General features: G+C 39.1%; 2 protein-coding genes across 3 annotated transcripts; one reads left to right on the top strand and one right to left on the bottom strand.

The window, feature by feature from the left end:
- The first annotated feature begins 10,731 nt into the window (after nucleotides 1-10,731).
- Nucleotides 10,732-12,770, top strand: LOC126707683 (uncharacterized). Of its 2 annotated transcripts, none has more exons than XM_050407521.1 (2): nucleotides 10,732-11,135; nucleotides 11,291-12,770. In XM_050407521.1, the coding sequence occupies exon 2, from the start codon at nucleotides 11,452-11,454 to the stop codon at nucleotides 12,514-12,516; it is 1,065 nt and encodes a 354-aa protein (XP_050263478.1). In that variant the 5' UTR covers nucleotides 10,732-11,135; nucleotides 11,291-11,451; the 3' UTR covers nucleotides 12,517-12,770. The 2 variants fall into 2 exon arrangements, with proteins under 2 accessions (XP_050263478.1, XP_050263470.1); XM_050407513.1 differs by having other exon boundaries at nucleotides 11,243-12,770.
- Nucleotides 12,771-14,128: 1,358 nt separating this feature from the next.
- LOC126707674 (PHD finger protein ALFIN-LIKE 4) lies at nucleotides 14,129-18,313 on the bottom strand. The gene is made up of 5 exons (XM_050407502.1): nucleotides 18,054-18,313; nucleotides 17,935-17,967; nucleotides 16,900-17,128; nucleotides 14,878-15,010; nucleotides 14,129-14,650 (listed from the first exon to the last, which is right to left on the bottom strand). The coding sequence occupies exons 1-5, from the start codon at nucleotides 18,148-18,150 to the stop codon at nucleotides 14,381-14,383; spliced, it is 762 nt and encodes a 253-aa protein (XP_050263459.1). The 5' UTR covers nucleotides 18,151-18,313; the 3' UTR covers nucleotides 14,129-14,380.
- Between the last annotated feature and the right edge of the window lie 27 nt (nucleotides 18,314-18,340).

The raw sequence follows: 18,340 nt of genomic DNA, 5'->3' as shown, positions 1-18,340 counted from the left end.
GCTCCACAAACATTATCTACCTCCCCGCCTTCCAGCAACTGAAGCTAGATCCAGGAAGACTACGCCCATTTGACTCCCCCCTCGTCAGTTTCAGTGGAAACAGGGTATATCCCAAGGGCATAGTGACATTGACGATAACAGTGGGGACCTACCCGAGGCAATTGACCCGTTAGCTAGACTTCGTGGTGGTAGTTTGCCCCTCATCATACAATGTAATCATTGGAAGACCCACACTCAACAAATGGAAATCAACCACGTCCACCTATTGCTTGAAGGTGAAGTTTCCAACAGAGAATGGTGTAGGCGAAGTAAGAGGAGATCAAGTCCTAGCAAGAGAATGCTACCAGGCCGTGTTGGCTACGAAAGAGAACCATACGTGGATGATCGAAGAAAAGGAGGAAGATAAGATAGGAGCACTAGAAGAAGTAGAGCTGGTAGAAGGAAAGTTAACCATGACAACAAAGATAGGGACGACATTGAGTCTCGAGATGAGGTCAATGCTCATTCAGTTCCTTAAAGAAAACCTTGACGTCTTCGCATGGAGCCACGAAGACATGCTTGGCATATTTATCGAGCACAAGTTAAACTTGAATCCTGAAAAGAAGACCGTCAAGTAGAAACGACGGGTCTTTGCCCCAGAACGGAACCAGGCTATTATAGACAAGGTTAACAAGTTATTGACAGCAGACTTCATACGTGACGTGTATTATCTAGAGTGGCTCATGAATGTCGTCTTAGTGAAGAAGGCAAACGGGAAATGGAGAATGTGTGTGGACTTTACGGACCTGAACAAAACTTGCCCAAAGAACAGTTTCCCCCTACCAAGGATAGATCAGCTAGTAGACTTTACAGCCGGACATAAACTACTGACATTCATGGACGCATTCTCAGGGTACAACCAGATAAAGATGGCTAAAGAAGACCAAGAGAAAACTGCTTTTATCATAAGTTAAGGGCTCTATTACTATAAGGTAATGCCCTTCATATTAAAAAATGCTGGGGCAACCTACCAGAGGCTAGTGAATAAAATGTTCAGCGAACAAATTGGGAGAAACATGGAAGTATATGTGGATGACATGCTCGTCAAGAGCAAGGAAGAGCTGACACATCTAGACGATCTGAAGGAGACGTTCGCCATGCTCAGACAATACCAGATGAAGCTGAACCCCAGTAAATGTGCTTTTGGTGTAGCCTTAGGAAAGTTTTTAAGATTCATAGTGTCCCAGAGGGGAATAGTAGCGAACCCGGAGAAGGTGTAAGCCATCCTCGACATGATGTCACCTAGGATCGTCAAAAAAGTCCAGAAGCTTACAGGGAGAATCGCGGCACTTAATAGGTTCGTCTCTAAAGGGACGGACAAATGCCTGCCCTTTTTTAAGACGTTGAAACAGGCATTCGCATGGATTGACGAATGCGAGGCAGCATTTCAAGCACTCAAACGTTATCTTAGTAATCCACCCCTTCTGAGTCCGTTCAAGCAAGGAGAAGACTTATACCTTTATCTGGTGGTATCAGCTACGGCCGTGAGTGCAGCCCTAATCCGAGAAGAGGAGAAGAAGCAACTCCCAGATTACTACGTTAGTCAGGCTTTCCAAGGGGTTGAGGCCAGGTACCCAAGGATTGAAAAGATCGCATTCGCATTAATAGTGGTCTCGCATAAATTGCCATCGTACTTCCAGGCAAACCCCATCTTGGTAATGACGGATCAGCTCATCAAAAAATCCATGAACAAACCCGAGGCAGCAGGGAGAATGGTCCAATGGGCAATTGAACTCAACCAATTCGACATCGAGTACCACCCCAGAACAGCCATCAAAGCACAAGCTCTTGTGGACTTCATTGCGGAATTCACCCTTTCAGAAAAGGACAATCCTACCACTGAGACAAAACAGTGAACGATCCAGACTGATGGTTCGTCAGCTTAAAAGAGGGAGAGAGTAGGGATCATCATAGTCGCCCCCAACGGAGAAATACTCAGATACGGGGTTCAACTGAAGTTCCCAGCTACCAATAACGAGGCCGAGTACGAAGGAATACTGACAGGATTGAGACTAGGGAAGACACTTGGGGTTAAGAACCTGCTTATCCAGAGCGATTCGAAACTAGTGATAGGGCAGATCAAAGAAGAGTATGAAGCAAATGAGGAAATAATGCAAAAATACCTCAAGCTAACGAAGCATCTAGCCCAAGAGTTTGATAAATTGGAATTCGTACAGATCCCAAGAAACTAGAACATGGCAACAGACGAGATTGCAAAAATGGCCTCGTCAAAGGAAGGGCCAACAAGCATGGAATTAAACATGGAGGTTCAAAAGCGTCCTAGCATCGAAGAAGTCCCAACATTTGCAATCCAGAGCACAAACAGCTGGATGACACTGATTGTGTCTTTCCTCCTAGACGAGCACCTCCCTTAAGACGTTGAGGAGACCAAGAAGATCAAAAAGAGAGCAGCCAGATTCACGATCCTAAATGACACCTTATACAAGAGAGGCTTCTTCATGCCATACCTGAAGTGTGTCGACGAAGACAAAGCCAAGTACATCTTGGAAGAAATCCACCAAGAAGTTTGTAGGGACCATGCGGGCCCTAGATCCCTGGTAAGCAAGGTCATTCGAACAGGTTATTTCTAGCCTACTATGCAGATGGACGCAGTAAAGCTCATCAAGAAGTGTGACAAGTGCCAAAGGTTTGGGAATGTCCAGCGACTTCCAGCAGAGAAACTGACGACGATAGCATCCCCGTGGCCATTTGCACAATGGGGAATTGACATCGTCAGCCGTTGCCCCAAGGTAAAGGTCAGGTAAAATTCCTAATTGTTGCTATTGATTACTTCACAAAGTGGGTCGAAGCAGAAACACTAGCGACCATCACTGAAGTAAGAATCCGGAGTTTCGTGTGCAAGAATATAGTTTGCAGGTTCGGGATTTCAAAAACGATCATATCAGATAATGGGTGGCAGTTCGACAGCCAAAGCTTCCAAGACTTCTGTTCGAGTTTAGGCATCAAGAACCAGTTCTCATCCCTGGAGCATCCACAGGCGAATGGATAAACTAAGGTGACGAATCGAACACTGCTCAAGATTATCAAAGCTAAGCTGGACGATGCGAAGGGTGCCTGGTCAGAAGAATTGCCCAATGTCTTGTGGGCTTACAAGACCACAGCAAGAACCCCAACTGGAAAGACTCCCTTCAGGCTCACCTATGGCACTGAAGCAGTAATCCCAGTCAAAGTAGGAGTAGCCAGCATCAAACGAGAGGTATTGCATGAAGAACACAACGACGATCAGCTGCGGATCAACTTGGATTACCTGGACAAAGTCAGAGACAAAGCCTCCAGCAGAATGACAAAGTACCAGCAGAAGATGGCCGAATACTACAATAAGAGGGTAAAGCTCAGACAATTTGACATAGGCAACCTTGTCTTGTGTAAGGTCACCTTAGCAACTAGAGATTCTGCCCAAGGGAAGCTTGGCCCCACATGGGAAGGACCCTACCGAGTCATCCACTACTCCGGACAAGGCAGCTATCACCTGGAAACCCTAGACAAAACAGAGACTCCTGCGGCCATGGAACATTGAGCACTTGAAGAAGTACCACCAATAGATGTAACAAATGATTGTATTCATTCCTGAAGTTAATAAAAGAATTATTCAGCTAATGTCTTCATTCTAGTAGGTCTAGTCAGTTGTAAAACCAAAAATGGCTAAGTAACAAGATTCTACCTTGACGGATGTAAATTACTGACGAAACCACAAACATGACAAGATCCCTTAAATGGGTGTAAGTCACAAAAAAAAAAAAAAAAAAAAAAAAAAAAAAAAAAAAGCTAAGTAACAAGATTCCACTTTGACGGATGTAAGTTACTGACGAAGCCACAAACATGTCAAGATCCCTTAAATGGGTGTAAGTCACAAAAAGAAAAATTGTTAAGTAACAAGATTCGGCCTTGACGGATGTAAGTTACTGACAAAATTCACATATAAGACAAGATTTCTTAAACGGGTGTAAGTCACAAAATAAAAACGGCCAAGTGTCAAGATTCCGTCTTGACGGATGTAAGTTACTAACGAAGTCACATGCAATGGCAAAATCCCTAAGAGGAAATAAACCAAAAAAAGGAAAAAAAGAACAAGAACCTTGTAACAAATTAAAACAAAGCTCAGGCTGAATCTGAGCTCCCTTGAAGAGTTGTGAGTTGCAAGGAATCAACTAAGTAGCAGATCGATGACGAAGGAAGAGCGAAAGTTACAACTAAATTTTTTTTGCTAAGTACAAGGCATGGACGAATGTAAGACATCACAAGCATATGACGAACCAATAAATGTGCAATCACAAATGCAAGTAAGTACGCAGCCACAAATTTAATTAAAGCCCAAAAACAACGGGCAGTAACCATTGTTTTTACATCGAAAGACCCATAAACGTTGGGCTAAAACTACTATTCTCAAAACAGATTAATAGAAAATTGTTTTGAAATTAGACTTACAAAAACCCAAAACATAACGAGCATAAAAAAAAAATAAAAAAAAGGAAGAAAATTTTCATAAGTATCAGGTCTGGGCATCAGCAAGGGCGTCATCAACAGGGGCGTCATTAGTAAAGGTGTCATCAGCAGGAGCCTTCTCAAGGGCGTCACCCTCAGGAGCTGAAGACCGAGCAGCCTCATCCATCGTCATCTCCTGGTCCACCACTTCGAGATCCAGGTTCTGCAGGTCAACTCTCGCGGGATGCTTGATGAGGTACCTCCGCAGAAGCTCGAAGCCCTTAAAATACCAACTGAAGAGCACTATGTTGTACTCATCAGTTTGTTGGAAAGCCTCGACGGACCTGGCAACGATAGTCTTGAGCTTCTCCTTGGCTACCTGAAGTTGGTCGTCCTTTTCCAGGTTTAGTTGATGCTCAACTATGAGATTGTCATTCAAGGCCCTGATGTTTTCCTTTAAGGTGTTGGCCTCGCCCATGGAGCCGATGAGTTTCTGCTTTAGCGTGGAGTTCTCCTTCTCCAATGCCTCCGTCCTAGATACCAGAGACGCCACCTTGGCCTCCTGGGTAAGGCATTCAAAAGCAATGTGGAAACTCTCCCCCAACACCTGGGCAAGAAAACTGAACCCATCAGCGAAAAAAAAAAAAAAGATGCACGAGCATTTTACCTGGACGATCTTGTGTATGTGCTAATTCGCAACCACGTTGAGTGACGCCCCGGAAAAAACCTTCAGGTCCTCAGCAGTCACGACCCCGTTTGCCCTTTCCATGGCCAGTACCTCGTCATCCCAGACTATAGTTGAGCGAGAATCGACCTTCTTCTTTTCCTTGTCCGACAATCGCTGCCTTTTCGAAGAAGGAGTTGGGATCTCTTCAAACGAAGTAGTTGGAGAGGCCATCCTTACAGTCTCAACCCCAGATACGATGGGAGTGGCAGAGGTAACTGGAGTAATGGACAGACCTTTCCCCGTGACACGCGCTCCCCTCTTCCCAATATTGGATAGCGGCTCGTCCTTCTTGGACCTCATCTTTGCATACATATCCTTATTGAATTTAGTCGTCATTTCTACAAGAAGGAAACACTTGTAAAAAAAAAAAGAAAAAAAAAAGGAGATGTATATGAGAAAGCAAGTACTGAAGAATTCAACACTTACTCTTTTTTCCTTCAATTTCGAGGTTGCACAGGACGAAGGTAGAAGGCTCCGGCCCGAGGCAGTAAAAGGCGAGAGTGCGTGGGTCCACAAGATCATCCCAGCTCTCAATATCCTGTGCGTACTCGATTGCCTTTTGCACAAGCTCCTTATACCTACTCTTAAGTTTGGGCCGTCTCTTAACTGCGCAAAACAAGAGGAAAAGGAATCAGTAGCAAGAATGGCAAACGCAACAAAGCTCAAATAACAAGAAAGAAATAATGATGCACCTAAGGTCAGGGTTCCCCACCGTCGATGCAACCTCGGGAGTTCACCCCAAACCTCCCTAGAGGGAGTCTCAAAATCATCCCCAGACACAAAGAAAAACCTGGACTTCCAATACCTGAAAGACGAAGGTAAACCCTTGACGATCCTAGTTCTCCGTTCCCAGGGCACCAATTCATAGTACCCGTGCTCCTTAGACTCTCTCAGGCAATAAAGGTACATAAGCTCGTCTACCCTAAGCATATCCCCGTCATTAGCGACTAGCCATATCCCCATAGAACTGACCACTATCCTCCATGAATTTGGCATAAGCTACTCTAGAGCAATACCAAAACGATCCAAGAGCTCCATGAGGAAAGGGTGGACAGGAAACCTCAACCCACAGACGAAGGCAGACTCATAAAAGCATACCTCCCCAGGGAAGAAGTGACAGGCCCAATCCTCTTCACTGGGCAAGCGAAGCTTCGGGAATTGGAATCTATTCTTAAATCTACTTAACGTATCAGCGTCCAGCCCGCACTCCTCCTTGAGGGCGTGGAAAGCCCTATCCTCATGAGGGATAGAGACGGCAATATCTCCCTCCACTGGGTCACCACTGGACAATAACCCAGTCTCGAGTTCGCTAGACCTAACTTCAGACATCGTCTCCTGCTCTCTCACTAAACCCTTGAACCAATCAATCAATTGACGAAGCAAAGGCAATAGATTGACCAATGCAACGCCCAAACTGTTACCCTCAAAAACAAAGTTCTCAAGGTGTGGGAAAACGCCCAAAGACCCCTCTAAGCGGGCGAAGAGGAAAGAAATTGAGGGGCAAGCTATCCTAACTTCAGAGCTACTAACCATGGAAAGACAGACAAAGCACAAAGGGAAAAGATGCAAGCTAAACCCCCAATAAATCCAAAACAAACACAAAAGGAAAGGGAGACAAAATCATAAAATTACCATAGTTTATGCCTACACCGGAAAAAAGAAAAAAGTAGAAAGAAAGAAGAAAAACGTACCTCAGAAAAAAAGGAAACGAAAAGCACCACCGCGCAGTACACCGGTCTAGAGAAGAGTTGCAGAGCAGAAGTTAGCAAGGAAAGCGCTCAGAACAATGATTGGAAGTTTTTTGAGAAAAGTGAAAGAAATGAGAAGAGGAGAAGTTTCAAATCAAGGCTCAAAACAACTGGAAACTAGCGGGAAACCCAATAGTCCCACAAATTGGAGCATTAACTCCACCAACCGGGACGTGCCACGTGGTCACGACCTATGGAGCGCCACCACTACGCATTTAATGCGGCGCGAAATCCCCAGAGTTGCTTACAGTAAAAAAAAAAAAAAAAAAAAAAAAAAAAAAAGCCTTTCATCTTCTATGGTCCTCATGACATGTCACGATGACCACAAAATCCGGGGGCAGCTGATGGGATTGACGAAATCAACTAGAGACAAACCAAATAAGACAGACGAGGTCATTCCCTAAGACGAGCCCAAACAAGTGCCCACGTCACTGACGAGAATAGCAGGACCATTCAATGCCTCCAATAATGTCTCGAACGGTTACAAAACCACCTATACAGACCGTTGAGAGGATATTGAAGCCCCATTACTAGGCAGAAAGCGTTACCAAGAAAGGCATTAACAACCACAACGGCTAGAATCCAAGGCAACATATATAAAGCCCTCACATTGCCAACACAAGATACATAGACACTCTAAGAAACACTCATTGTTATCTTGTTATTCTGTTTCATTTTACAAAACATTTTCCTGTTCTGACTTCGGCATCGGAGACGTTGTGGCAGACACCACACCAGTGACCACCCTCAAAGGAGCAGTCTTTTCATTTACGCAGGTATCCAGGCGAGAATTTGGATCCATCTGGGCACGTTCAATTCTACTGACGAAGTCACGCTTCATCACAGATAATTATATTAACTGCAGAGCATATATAAAATCATAATATAATAAGTATAAAAGAAATAAAATGCAACAATTTGGTAGCAAAGTGGAAAACTGATGAAAAATTTCAGCCAAAAAAAAAAAAAAAAAAACCACTTCGATATTAACCTTAGACCATCCACTATTAAAAAAAAAGTTTACAAATTATTCACAAAACCTTTGTGACTATAGTCTACAACCTAGTAGGCAACTTGTTGATGTCACCCCAATAACTTCTTCGATATAAATCCTTTTATGAACAACACATTTTCTTAATGAACCAAAACCTCTAGCGCACCCTCAAAGTATTTTTTGTTTTTTATAAACAAACACACACAAGAAAGAGGAAAAGAAGTTCTAACACAAAGGCACACCACAACTTTATTCAAAAGTTATAGTAACTTTTAAAAATTTTCTACAATGAACCTCAAGGTACCTCATTGAAGTATTTTCTCCTATAAGCCTCACTGTAAAATAAATTATGCGGTTTCAAACTCTCAAGCATTGGTTTTCCAATGGTTTTAAAAATAAATCATCAATGGTTTTTCAATAAAGCAAGGAATAAAGCATGGATTTTTTTTCTCTCAACAACTTCAAGTATTCATCCTTTCAATTTGTAAAAAGAATCAAGTCTAAGGTGCTATATATAAGGCCTGTTTGGTTTGCGTTAGGTGTGTATTCATTTTCTTTACTCAAATCTTATACCCATTTTTTGTTTCCAACTCTTTTTTTTTTTTTTTTTTTTGGCATTAATTTTCAGCTACTATCTTCCTTTTTTTTTTTTTTTTTTTGACAAACCTAACAGATACATACACAAAGGAAGCTTTTTGTAGTTATCCCTCCCACTAGAAACCACTTCCCTCCTACAAACTAGCCCAAGTCAAAGCAAATATGCCCAAAAACAAACACCACACAACCAAGGATCCACCATCAAATAGAAATAGAAAGAGTGTAGAAGAGCATAGTCCCACCTCTATCACCACCACAGCTGATCAAAACCTACCTCATCACCACCACCAAATTCAAACCCATATACACAAAGCCACTCCACAACCACCCAGAGAGAGTGGAGAAGATAGAGAAATAAACATCCATAGCCAAACCCACCCCCAAACCCAAATCAAAACCCAAACAAATCACCACACCGACACCCACCACCAAACCCACAATCACAACCACAACTTGGATTCATCATCACCAAACCTAATCGGCTTAGTGCCAAAAAAGAAAAACCCAACCAATGTTGATTTAGCCAAAAAGAGAGAAAACAAAACCACAACTTGGATTCACCACCACCAACCCCAATTGGCATAGTGCCAAAAAAGAAAACCCAAACCAATGTTATCTAGCCAAAGAGAGAGAAAAAACAAAAGATCTTACCAAAAATAGAGAGAACATTCTTGTCTAGTAGAGAGAGAGAAATTGTTATCATGGTTTTTGATTTTGGGAGCAAAGAGAGAGAGAGAGAGACATTGGTGGAGTGAAATACAGCTAAGTGCGGGGTCACAAATTTCGAGTTTATTACAAAAATTACATTATGTTCATTTTTGCTGAAAATGAAAATGCTAAAAGTTGTTTTCATATTTTGTATTCAAATTCGCATTTTTTGGATTCTGAAAAAGAATACTGAATACAAATTTGCATACCCAACCATTTTTTTTTTTTTTGGGGTGGATTCCACAAAAAATTGAAAATGAATACACAAAATATCACTTTTTTCTTCTAATCAAACACCTTCTAAGTGTACAATTTGAGGTTAAAGACAAAACAAGGTTTTTGTCTTTCGCAACCTCACTTGAGTGAGCTTCAAGCAAGGGACAAGCGAGCCTTTAAATATTTAAGTGATTCGATTGAGCATGCTTTATCACTAGAGCCAACTTTAGTATCCCGCTTGGGTGAGCCTTAATCCCACTCAAATAAGCTTCTTTAGTTTGCAATTCTTCAAGCATTCTTAAGTGTATAATTTTACCAAGTTTAACATTGATGCAAATACAACAACAAATTTGAATCCAATTCAAACAAAGTCATGGACCAATTCTAAAAGCCAAACATATTAGTTTTATTAAAAAAAAGGAAGAGGCTATTTTAACATTAAAATTTTATTTTTATTTTTATTTTTTGAAAAGTAGTAATTTATTTTAGAATGAGACTCTGAGAATGAGAGAGAAAGCACAATCAACACAAAATGCAACAATAGAGCCACCCCACATCCATAGTAGCAACTTAAAAATAAATATTAGTGTATATTTTAAATCATATATAATCATATGTCTTAAATATTCTACCAAAAGAAAAAATACGTGTGTGTTTGGATACCGCTTATTTTGTTAAAAACTAAAAATTTATTACTGAAAATAATAAAAAAAAAAATTCTAAGTTACTGTTTACTGTTGAAAACACAGTAACTTTACACTATTTATATCTTATGAACAGTGCAAGAGGTGCTAGTAAAAAAAAAAAAGCAAAAATACAAACATGCAAACGTGATGCAAATTATCGTTTAAATACCATTTATTTTATTGAAAATTAAAAATAATAAAAAATAATTTCTTACTGTTTATTTACCTAAATACATGGTTTATGTCCCATAGGAACCCGTAAAAAAAAATTAAAAAAAAAAAAAAAAAAAAAAAAAAAACCAGTCGCAGACGCGTGAATCCAAAACGCAAACGAAACGGACACGACTGTGAGTGTTCATCAAAAAGAAAACTTGGTGCCGAAAAACAGAGGGAGCAAAGTACAAGAACAACAACGCAGTCCATAGGAATAAAAAGAGGATCAGAACAATGAAAAAGTGATCAACATGATTAGTGACACGTGTTAATCACCTCGATCCGCAAAACCCTCGCTAAAATCCATAATCTTCCTGTCCTATCTTTCTCTTTCTGTCACTAATATCTTTTTAAAGCTCTCTCTACTCTCTACTCTCTACTCTCTACTCTCTGCTCTAGTCTCTCCATTTAATATTCGTCTGCTTCACTTTGTCTTTCTGCCCTCTTTGTCTTTTTGATAGATAATTCATATACCCTGCTCTCTCTCTCATTTGCCTTGGATCTGAAGGGTTTCCCTTCATCAAAGAGTGTGATTTTCTCAGTGTTGAAGCGGAAGAAAACATGATCAGAGCCCATCAATCTCTATTAAGAACAACTACCACTTCTGATTCGACTTCTTCTAGCTTCAAATGTTCGACCCACTTTTGGTAATCCACGCTCGTTCTCAAATCTCCTTGCGTAAAAAGAAAAAAAAAAAAACCCAAATACCCCCATAACCTTATCATAAGTAGCTTCTCGGTCGATCACTACACACACCATAAATAGTAAGTCCATCTCAATCTTATCTTTTAATCTTCTTCTTTTTTTATACCAATCTATATGCTATTTCCCTCCTCACTCCGAAAACCAAACTTTACTGCTTTATTTTCAGTTTTTCTTCTTGTTGATGTTCTCTGAAGTAGTGTAATTTGATCGCCAGTAGCTTAGACCAAGATTCAATCCATCAAGCTTTTGTCAGACCTAGTTGAAAATTATTCGTCTTGACCAAAAAGGAAGAAACTTTGTGTTTGGGTGAGAGAGAGAGAGAGAGATTTTGGAGTAAATATATTTCATAAAAAAAAAAAAAGCAAAGTGGCGAAGATGAGCTTGAGTGCAACCGAGGATGATTCGGCTTCAGAGATTCATATTCCAGCTGATATTGATTGGCATATGCTTGACAAATCAAAGTTTTTCTTTCTGGGTGCCGCTTTGTTTTCTGGTGTATCGGCTGCTCTTTATCCAATAGTCGTTTTGAAAACCCGGCAACAGGTTTCTCCCACTCCCATTTCTTGCTTTAAGATGTCCTTTGCCATTATGCGCCACGAGGGCTTAAGAGGCTTCTACAGAGGATTTGGTACCTCCTTGATGGGTACCATCCCAGCTCGAGCGCTTTACATGACTGCACTTGAGGTCACCAAGAGTAATGTTGGGACTGCCACTGTTCGATTAGGCTTCTCCGATACCACGGCCACGGCTATTGCTAATGCTGCTGCTGGATTGAGCTCTGCCATGGCTGCTCAATTGGTTTGGACCCCAATTGATGTTGTGAGCCAAAGACTAATGGTGCAGGGTTGTGACTCTAGCAGCAAGAACATAATCCCCAATGTCTCAAACAAATATAACAATGGTATTGATGCGTGTCGGAAGATTGTGTGTGCAGATGGGCTAAAAGGATTGTATAGGGGATTTGGGATTTCCATACTGACTTATGCACCTTCCAATGCGGTTTGGTGGGCTTCTTACTCTGTGGCACATAGGTTAATTTGGGGTGGTTTTGGTTGCTACATGGGTAAAAAGGAGGATGCTTTGGTCAATGGGAATGGGTGTAATTTTAGGCCGGATTCAAGAGCAACGGTGGCAGTGCAAGGGTTGTGTGCTGCTATGGCCAGTGGGGTTTCGGCTATAATTACTATGCCGCTTGATACAGTTAAGACAAGATTGCAGGTTTTGGATGGAGAGGAAAATGGGCGGAGAAGGCCACTTACAGTTGTGCAAACAGTTAGGAACTTGGTCAAAGAAGGTGGGTTTAGAGCTTGTTATAGGGGTTTGGCTCCAAGGTGTGCTTCAATGTCTTTGTCTGCAACAACTATGATCACTACCTATGAGTTTTTGAAACGGATGTCTACCAAGAGGCAAGAAGAGAACAGAGATTTACTTCGTGACTAGATACAGCTGTTAGATTGAATTTTACAAATGGATTTTTTTTTTCCTTTGGCTATAGTTAAGCTAAGATTGGCTGCTTCCCAATATGCTGATTATATGTAAATTCCTCTCTCTCCTCTCTTTTGCCACTTTGTTTTAGGGCTTTCTTCATTAGGGTGGAGATTGGAAATTATTCCTGTTCACTGTAAGCTTTTCTAATTCCCCAAATTCCTCCTATGAATAGTGTAAATGGAATCGTTTCCTCTTTATCTCTCCAATCCAAGAACCAACTTCGTTAAAAAAGATGATTGCTTTTTTTTTTTTTTTTTTTTTTAAAGGTAAACTGGAACTTCATTAACAGAAACAGAATAACAATCTAGCCTTCAAGCTTCCAGGATAGCAAGGGGCAGATTACAGTTATTACAACAGTAACCAGCTTTAAGAGCAGCAGAATGAGCTGCTGCATTCAGAGCTCTACTCCCCCAACACAATATTTACAACTAACAAAAGACAAACTTCATTCGGATATATTATTAATAACAGTAGATTGGATCTTTTGTACATAAATAGGCTGTGGCTCAGCCCGTGTTATTTCACATTTTGCTTTCTTTGAGTCTGTCTTATGAATGTTAGATACCACTTATTATTGAAAAATATTATAGTAAAATAATTTTTAAATATATAAATAGTATCGTAGAACTTAGTTTTAAAGAAAAACTTGTTAAAATAAGTATTTGTAGGTCTTGTGAACAGTGCACGAAACTCTCACAAAAAACGCAGCCCATTCACAAACACAAAGTATCCAAACTAACACTTAATTTAAATTTCAGTTTGGATCATAAAAAATAAAAAAAATAAATAAATAAGAGAACTTACAAATTTGTGCATTACAAACTTTTTATTTTTTTATTTGCTGAGAGATGTAGATTAATGAGATTGATTTGGCTTTGACATCAAATAAAAGCTGCTAAACTAGAGCCCATAGAGTGTGTGCTTTTTCCTATCAAAATCTTATACCAAGTTTATATATTGACTTGAGGTATTAGTCATGTTTAACTCCTCAAGACCAGTAAAATTCATAGCCCTCAGAGAAGTGATTCTAGCATCCTTGTTGACTCTTGGATGTGGATGAGAGAGAGAGAGAGAGAGAAAACAAGTTATATAGGCGGACAAAAGTATATAAAATAGGTAGAGAGCAATGATTTACGTCTTATTACGTGATAGACAGACAAGGCAGGGATACAAACCCGCTAGCAGCTGATATGCAGAAGCAAAACCCATTTGCCAATACAAAGTAACAATACAGCACATTGCTATATATGGACCATTTACTTACGCCTCAGCCATTATTATGAATTTCTATGGGCCGCTTTGCTAACAGAAACAGTGTGCTATTCTAAAGCCAGATGCTCCTAACTTTATGCGGAAAACGTGAGAGAGGACCATTTGTCATTTGTGGGGCCGGGCTACAACTTGGAATTGGAGCCGAGGTTCCCAATAGAACCGCACGAGGGATCTGAATAGACTTATACCTTTGCCATATCCATGAGATTGAGTTTTTCTTTTCTCCCCCTTCTGCTAGGTTTTAAGAAACAGAATAATATCCTACATTACATTTACAAGTCACAACATAAGCTAAATGAAAGTAAAGAACTTAATTATCCAATAAACATAAGTAAATTCAAGCAAATACATAACAAAGTCTTTCCATGGTGGCATGGGGAAAATTAAATCCCAACCGAGTAAAAATACCCTAATTTATAATCAATTAAACAGCACATTAGCAGCCTACACATCATATTCAAGATAGCTTTCCTAAAACAGAAGACTAAGAATTAACCTGACCTACTAAATTAACAGTAAACAACTAGTGAAGATACACCCAGCATCAAGGTCGGGCTCTCTTATTGCTGCAAGATGGGCATTTATACTGCTTAATATGCTCAGCCCTTGCTGGGGTGATCTTAACACACTTCCCATGGAACCACTTCTCACAGATATCACAGCAAATCCAGAACTCATCAGCTGCATAATTCTCTCCACAAGCCCCGCACAATGTCTCTCCATGCTCCTCATCATCTTCCTCTTCCAAACCTTCCTCGTCCTCATCCTTTGACTGAACTGTCTTTGAATACTTGGCCTGAGATTCAGAACCTCGCTGCATATGCCAAAGCAACAAAAGCATTATAAATTAGAACAGGAAGGCTGCTAGGTAATTGTTCTGCAAAATCTGTATGCATATGGAAATTAATTATTATTTTCCTTGTAATAATGTATGTGAAATTTTCCAGATAAATAGGAACACACCAAACAGTATTCGCCCATCCAATTATTTGGCTTACATAATGACAATGAAAAAATGGGCATGTCAAAGTTGTGTCATACCTTAGAGTTCGATTTAGATTTGTTGCTGCTGTGATTTGAAACTGCCGACTTCTCCTTCACTTGTTTCTTGACTGTCCCTGTCACAACCTCAAATATTGTTGGTAGATCATTTATCATATTAAAAAGGCGTTTCCTGCACCAAAATAACAACAATCTATTATATAATGAAATAACAAAACCTCAAAGGCAGCAACCACTAAAATGGTGAAACCACAAAAGGTCACAAGAAAATGCAGTTGGGGCCATAGTTAGCGAACTTCAGAGCAAACCAATGTTAGCAAGACTAAGCTCCCCATCCTGGAGCATAGAGAAATTTATAAGACCAGTCCCCCTTTTCTGGCCTTCAACCTTGATGAAATACAGTATTGCCGTCAACATGATACAACTGCTGCAAGCATGACTAGAGATTCATTAAATCGAATCTAGACATTGACTCTCTTTATAGTTTATGTTAAAGAAAGGAGGAAAAAAAAATGCATTAAATTTTCAGCAAAAATAAATTTCTTTCTCATAAGATATATGCAGGTAAATAACTTCACTAAATTCAAGTGAATAAGGAAATTCAGTCAGGCAATGTAGAAAGCAAAGGACAAGAATAAAACTTTATGTTATTTTATTTTTTAATTAAAAGGTAATCCTACTTGAACATAAAGGATAATCAAAAGGTGGGTCCCAATGAGCTGAAAAACAAATTAGAGCAGATATTGCTACATTGTATTTGCAATTTATTTTCCAATCAGCATCTACCTTCCCTAAATTAGTTTTAGGAAAAACATTTAACATTATAGATCTTGTTAACACTTATTGCAACATTTTCAGAGCAAAAATTCAGGCAGAAAAATAAATCAAACATGTTTAATAAAAAATGGAAAAGAAAGGGACTGATTGTATGAGGTCTTCACCGGCTTTACTCTTTCCAAACAGAACTAGATCAATCAGTTGCAACCAGCTGTGACTAATCTTTCAAGGTAACTAGCCTCATCATACACACTTCACGTGTGCGATGAGGCTTTTTTTTAGCCAAAAAAAAAAACCTCTGTTTTTATTATATATATATATATATATATAATTTTTGAGAATCTAATTTATAAGTGGATAAAGCAATTTGAAAATCAAAAAGAGAGTGGCCCTATTTTTTAGGCAATGTTTTAGTGAGAATTATAGCTGTATTTTGACCGGATTGTCTTTTAGTTTTGTCTCTACTTAAACATAGGGGTATAAGGGCTTTTTTGAATCAAAGAAATAAGGGTCCCAAACAAGAGAAGCCCCTAAAATAGTAGTATAGATAACCTAGATGCAGCAAATTTTTTTTTTTTTTGGGGCCTAAAGAAGCAGCAAAATCAAGTGTTTTGAGGGCTACAGTAAGTAGTTTTCTTGTCCAATTATAGCATTTGAGATTCACAAAGTACAGATATTTGTCAGATTATAATGCTTACATACTACATTACTAAAACAGCATAATCCCTAGTTAACCATTCTATGTGACACAAAACAAGAGATTAAATCATAAAATCAACTATTAAAGGACCCATTAATGAATGTTCAAATATATATATATTACAAAAATAATAAAACTACGGGTGTGTTTGGATATCGTTTATTTTGCTAAAACTGAAAACTTATTGCTGAAAGTACTGTAGATAAAGATAAAAATTAGTTGAAATAGTACAGTAAAGCCCATGAATAGTACCAAAATGTGCAGTGAAGACCATGAATAATAGCAAAAATAAGCTGAATAGTAAAATAATTTTAATTTTTCATCCCAATCCAAACACATACTACGACTCAATAGTATGAAGTAAAAAATTGAATAAAAATAAAGACCGACATTTTTTTTTTTTTTTTTTTTTTTGGTAGCTTACTTGGGGAGTGGGATAAAAGGTGAGAACAAGGTTTCAAGTTCCTTGGGGGACTGACTAGATTTTACTTCCAAATTAAACATCCTAATAACTTATTAACAAATAAAAGTTGTCTTTTAAAGTCAAAAAAAGCATCTGAAAGAGGATGAAGAGAAACACATACCTATCGGCTTTATCAAATCCAAACCTAGCACCAAAATAAAAGGCCACAGAAAGTAACCAAGCATCACTGTGGACAGCAACCAAGGATAACCAGTCCTTCTCTTGCATCCCATCTCTAGCAAAGTTAATACCTAGTGCAGGCTCTGGAAGCTCTGGAGGCACCTCTTCAGCAGGTAAATTGACTTCCCACTGCTCACCGGGATATCCATAAAGGCAAAGATTTTCTTTCTCTGTAAAGAAACAAGGTTTTTCATATATTCGCTTATTATTATGTTACCAGCCAGAGCCAGAGAATGAAATGATTGCTAAAATATATATAGGTAATCAGGGCGGTGTGCACAGCATGGGTGTACTGTATCTGTATGGCACTCAAAATACCTACAGTATGCAGCATTGCTTTGTAAGAGTCTTATTAGTTAAAAGTAACATATGACTATCATTCATTAATATGGGAGGAGTGGAGTTCCAAAGATGCATCCTCAGTACCCAAAGAAATTCAAGTAAACATATTTTATTTTATCCAACTTCCATTAAACTTCAAAGCTATGGTTGGATAAAAATCCAGAGTGGCTATATTTATTTGTATAAACATAGTTGTTGAAGTTGAAAATATAATTAAAGACAGAGTTTGATTAACTTTAAAGTTGGAGTGCCATATAATTCGACAATCCTCCAAATTAATTTTAAATAACATAATGGTAATTTAAATTTAGAGGGTTGAACAAGTAAAGCATCTCTTAGTCTTAATCTTAGTAATACTAATATAGTATGTATATGATTGATAGATAATTGTGTGAAAAACATAAATTGAATAGTAGAAAATGAAGGAAGGTATTGTTGTTGGTTGGTTGGTATAAAAAGGAAGAAAATTATGTAGCCTTGGTACTTTAAAGGTTCAAATCAATTGTAACTATTGAATTATCAAAAGAAAAGATTTGGTTGAATGAGGAGGGAGTAGATCTATAATTAAATTATGAGTGCTACTATAAATTTACAAAATTTCAGAGAGAGAGAGAGAGAGAGAACCCTAACTAACCAGGATCACACTGCTGATAAAAGTCATCAACATCTGCACCAACAAATAAAGTAGAAACGAATTCAATATGAGAAATAAGAAAAAGAGAAAACATTTGAGAGAGAGAGAGAGAGAGAGACCAGTGGTAAGGGCTTTAATCATGCCAGCTCTGCGGCCCTTGAAATCCCTAAACACTTCCTCTACCGTACGTGGGTTGTAAGCTGCACCGCCGTCCATCGAATTTCCAAACACTTTCGTTCTTTCTTTTCTTTCAGAAAGAGAAGAGAGAAGAGGGAAAGAAAGAAAGAAAAGATCGAAAATTTATCAGACTGAGAAAGAGGAGAGAGAGTACCAAAAAGGAGGGAAAGGTGTGAAAATATTTGACCTCTCTCTCTCTCTTACGGATTTGAAATTATCTACTTAACCG

Source organism: Quercus robur, chromosome 2 (assembly GCF_932294415.1).
Source record: "Quercus robur chromosome 2, dhQueRobu3.1, whole genome shotgun sequence".
Lineage (NCBI taxonomy): Eukaryota > Viridiplantae > Streptophyta > Magnoliopsida > Fagales > Fagaceae > Quercus > Quercus robur.
The sequence above is the reverse complement of the archived record's forward strand: the minus strand, read 5'-3'. Positions and strand labels throughout refer to the sequence as shown.

What these genes read in the sequence shown, in the direction of transcription:
- LOC126707683 (XM_050407521.1), top strand. Translation starts at nt 11,452, where the DNA reads ATGAGCTTGAGTGCAACCGAGGATGATTCGGCTTCAGAGATTCATATT.
- LOC126707674 (XM_050407502.1), bottom strand. Translation starts at nt 18,150, where the DNA reads ATGGACGGCGGTGCAGCTTACAACCCACGTACGGTAGAGGAAGTGTTT. An exon ending in TTATCAGCAGTGTGATCCTG is followed by an intron (nt 17,129 to 17,934) that starts GTTAGTTAGGGT and finishes GTTTCTTTACAG; the next exon opens with AGAAAGAAAATCTTTGCCTT. An exon ending in AATCTAAATCGAACTCTAAG is followed by an intron (nt 14,651 to 14,877) that starts GTATGACACAAC and finishes TGGCATATGCAG; the next exon opens with CGAGGTTCTGAATCTCAGGC.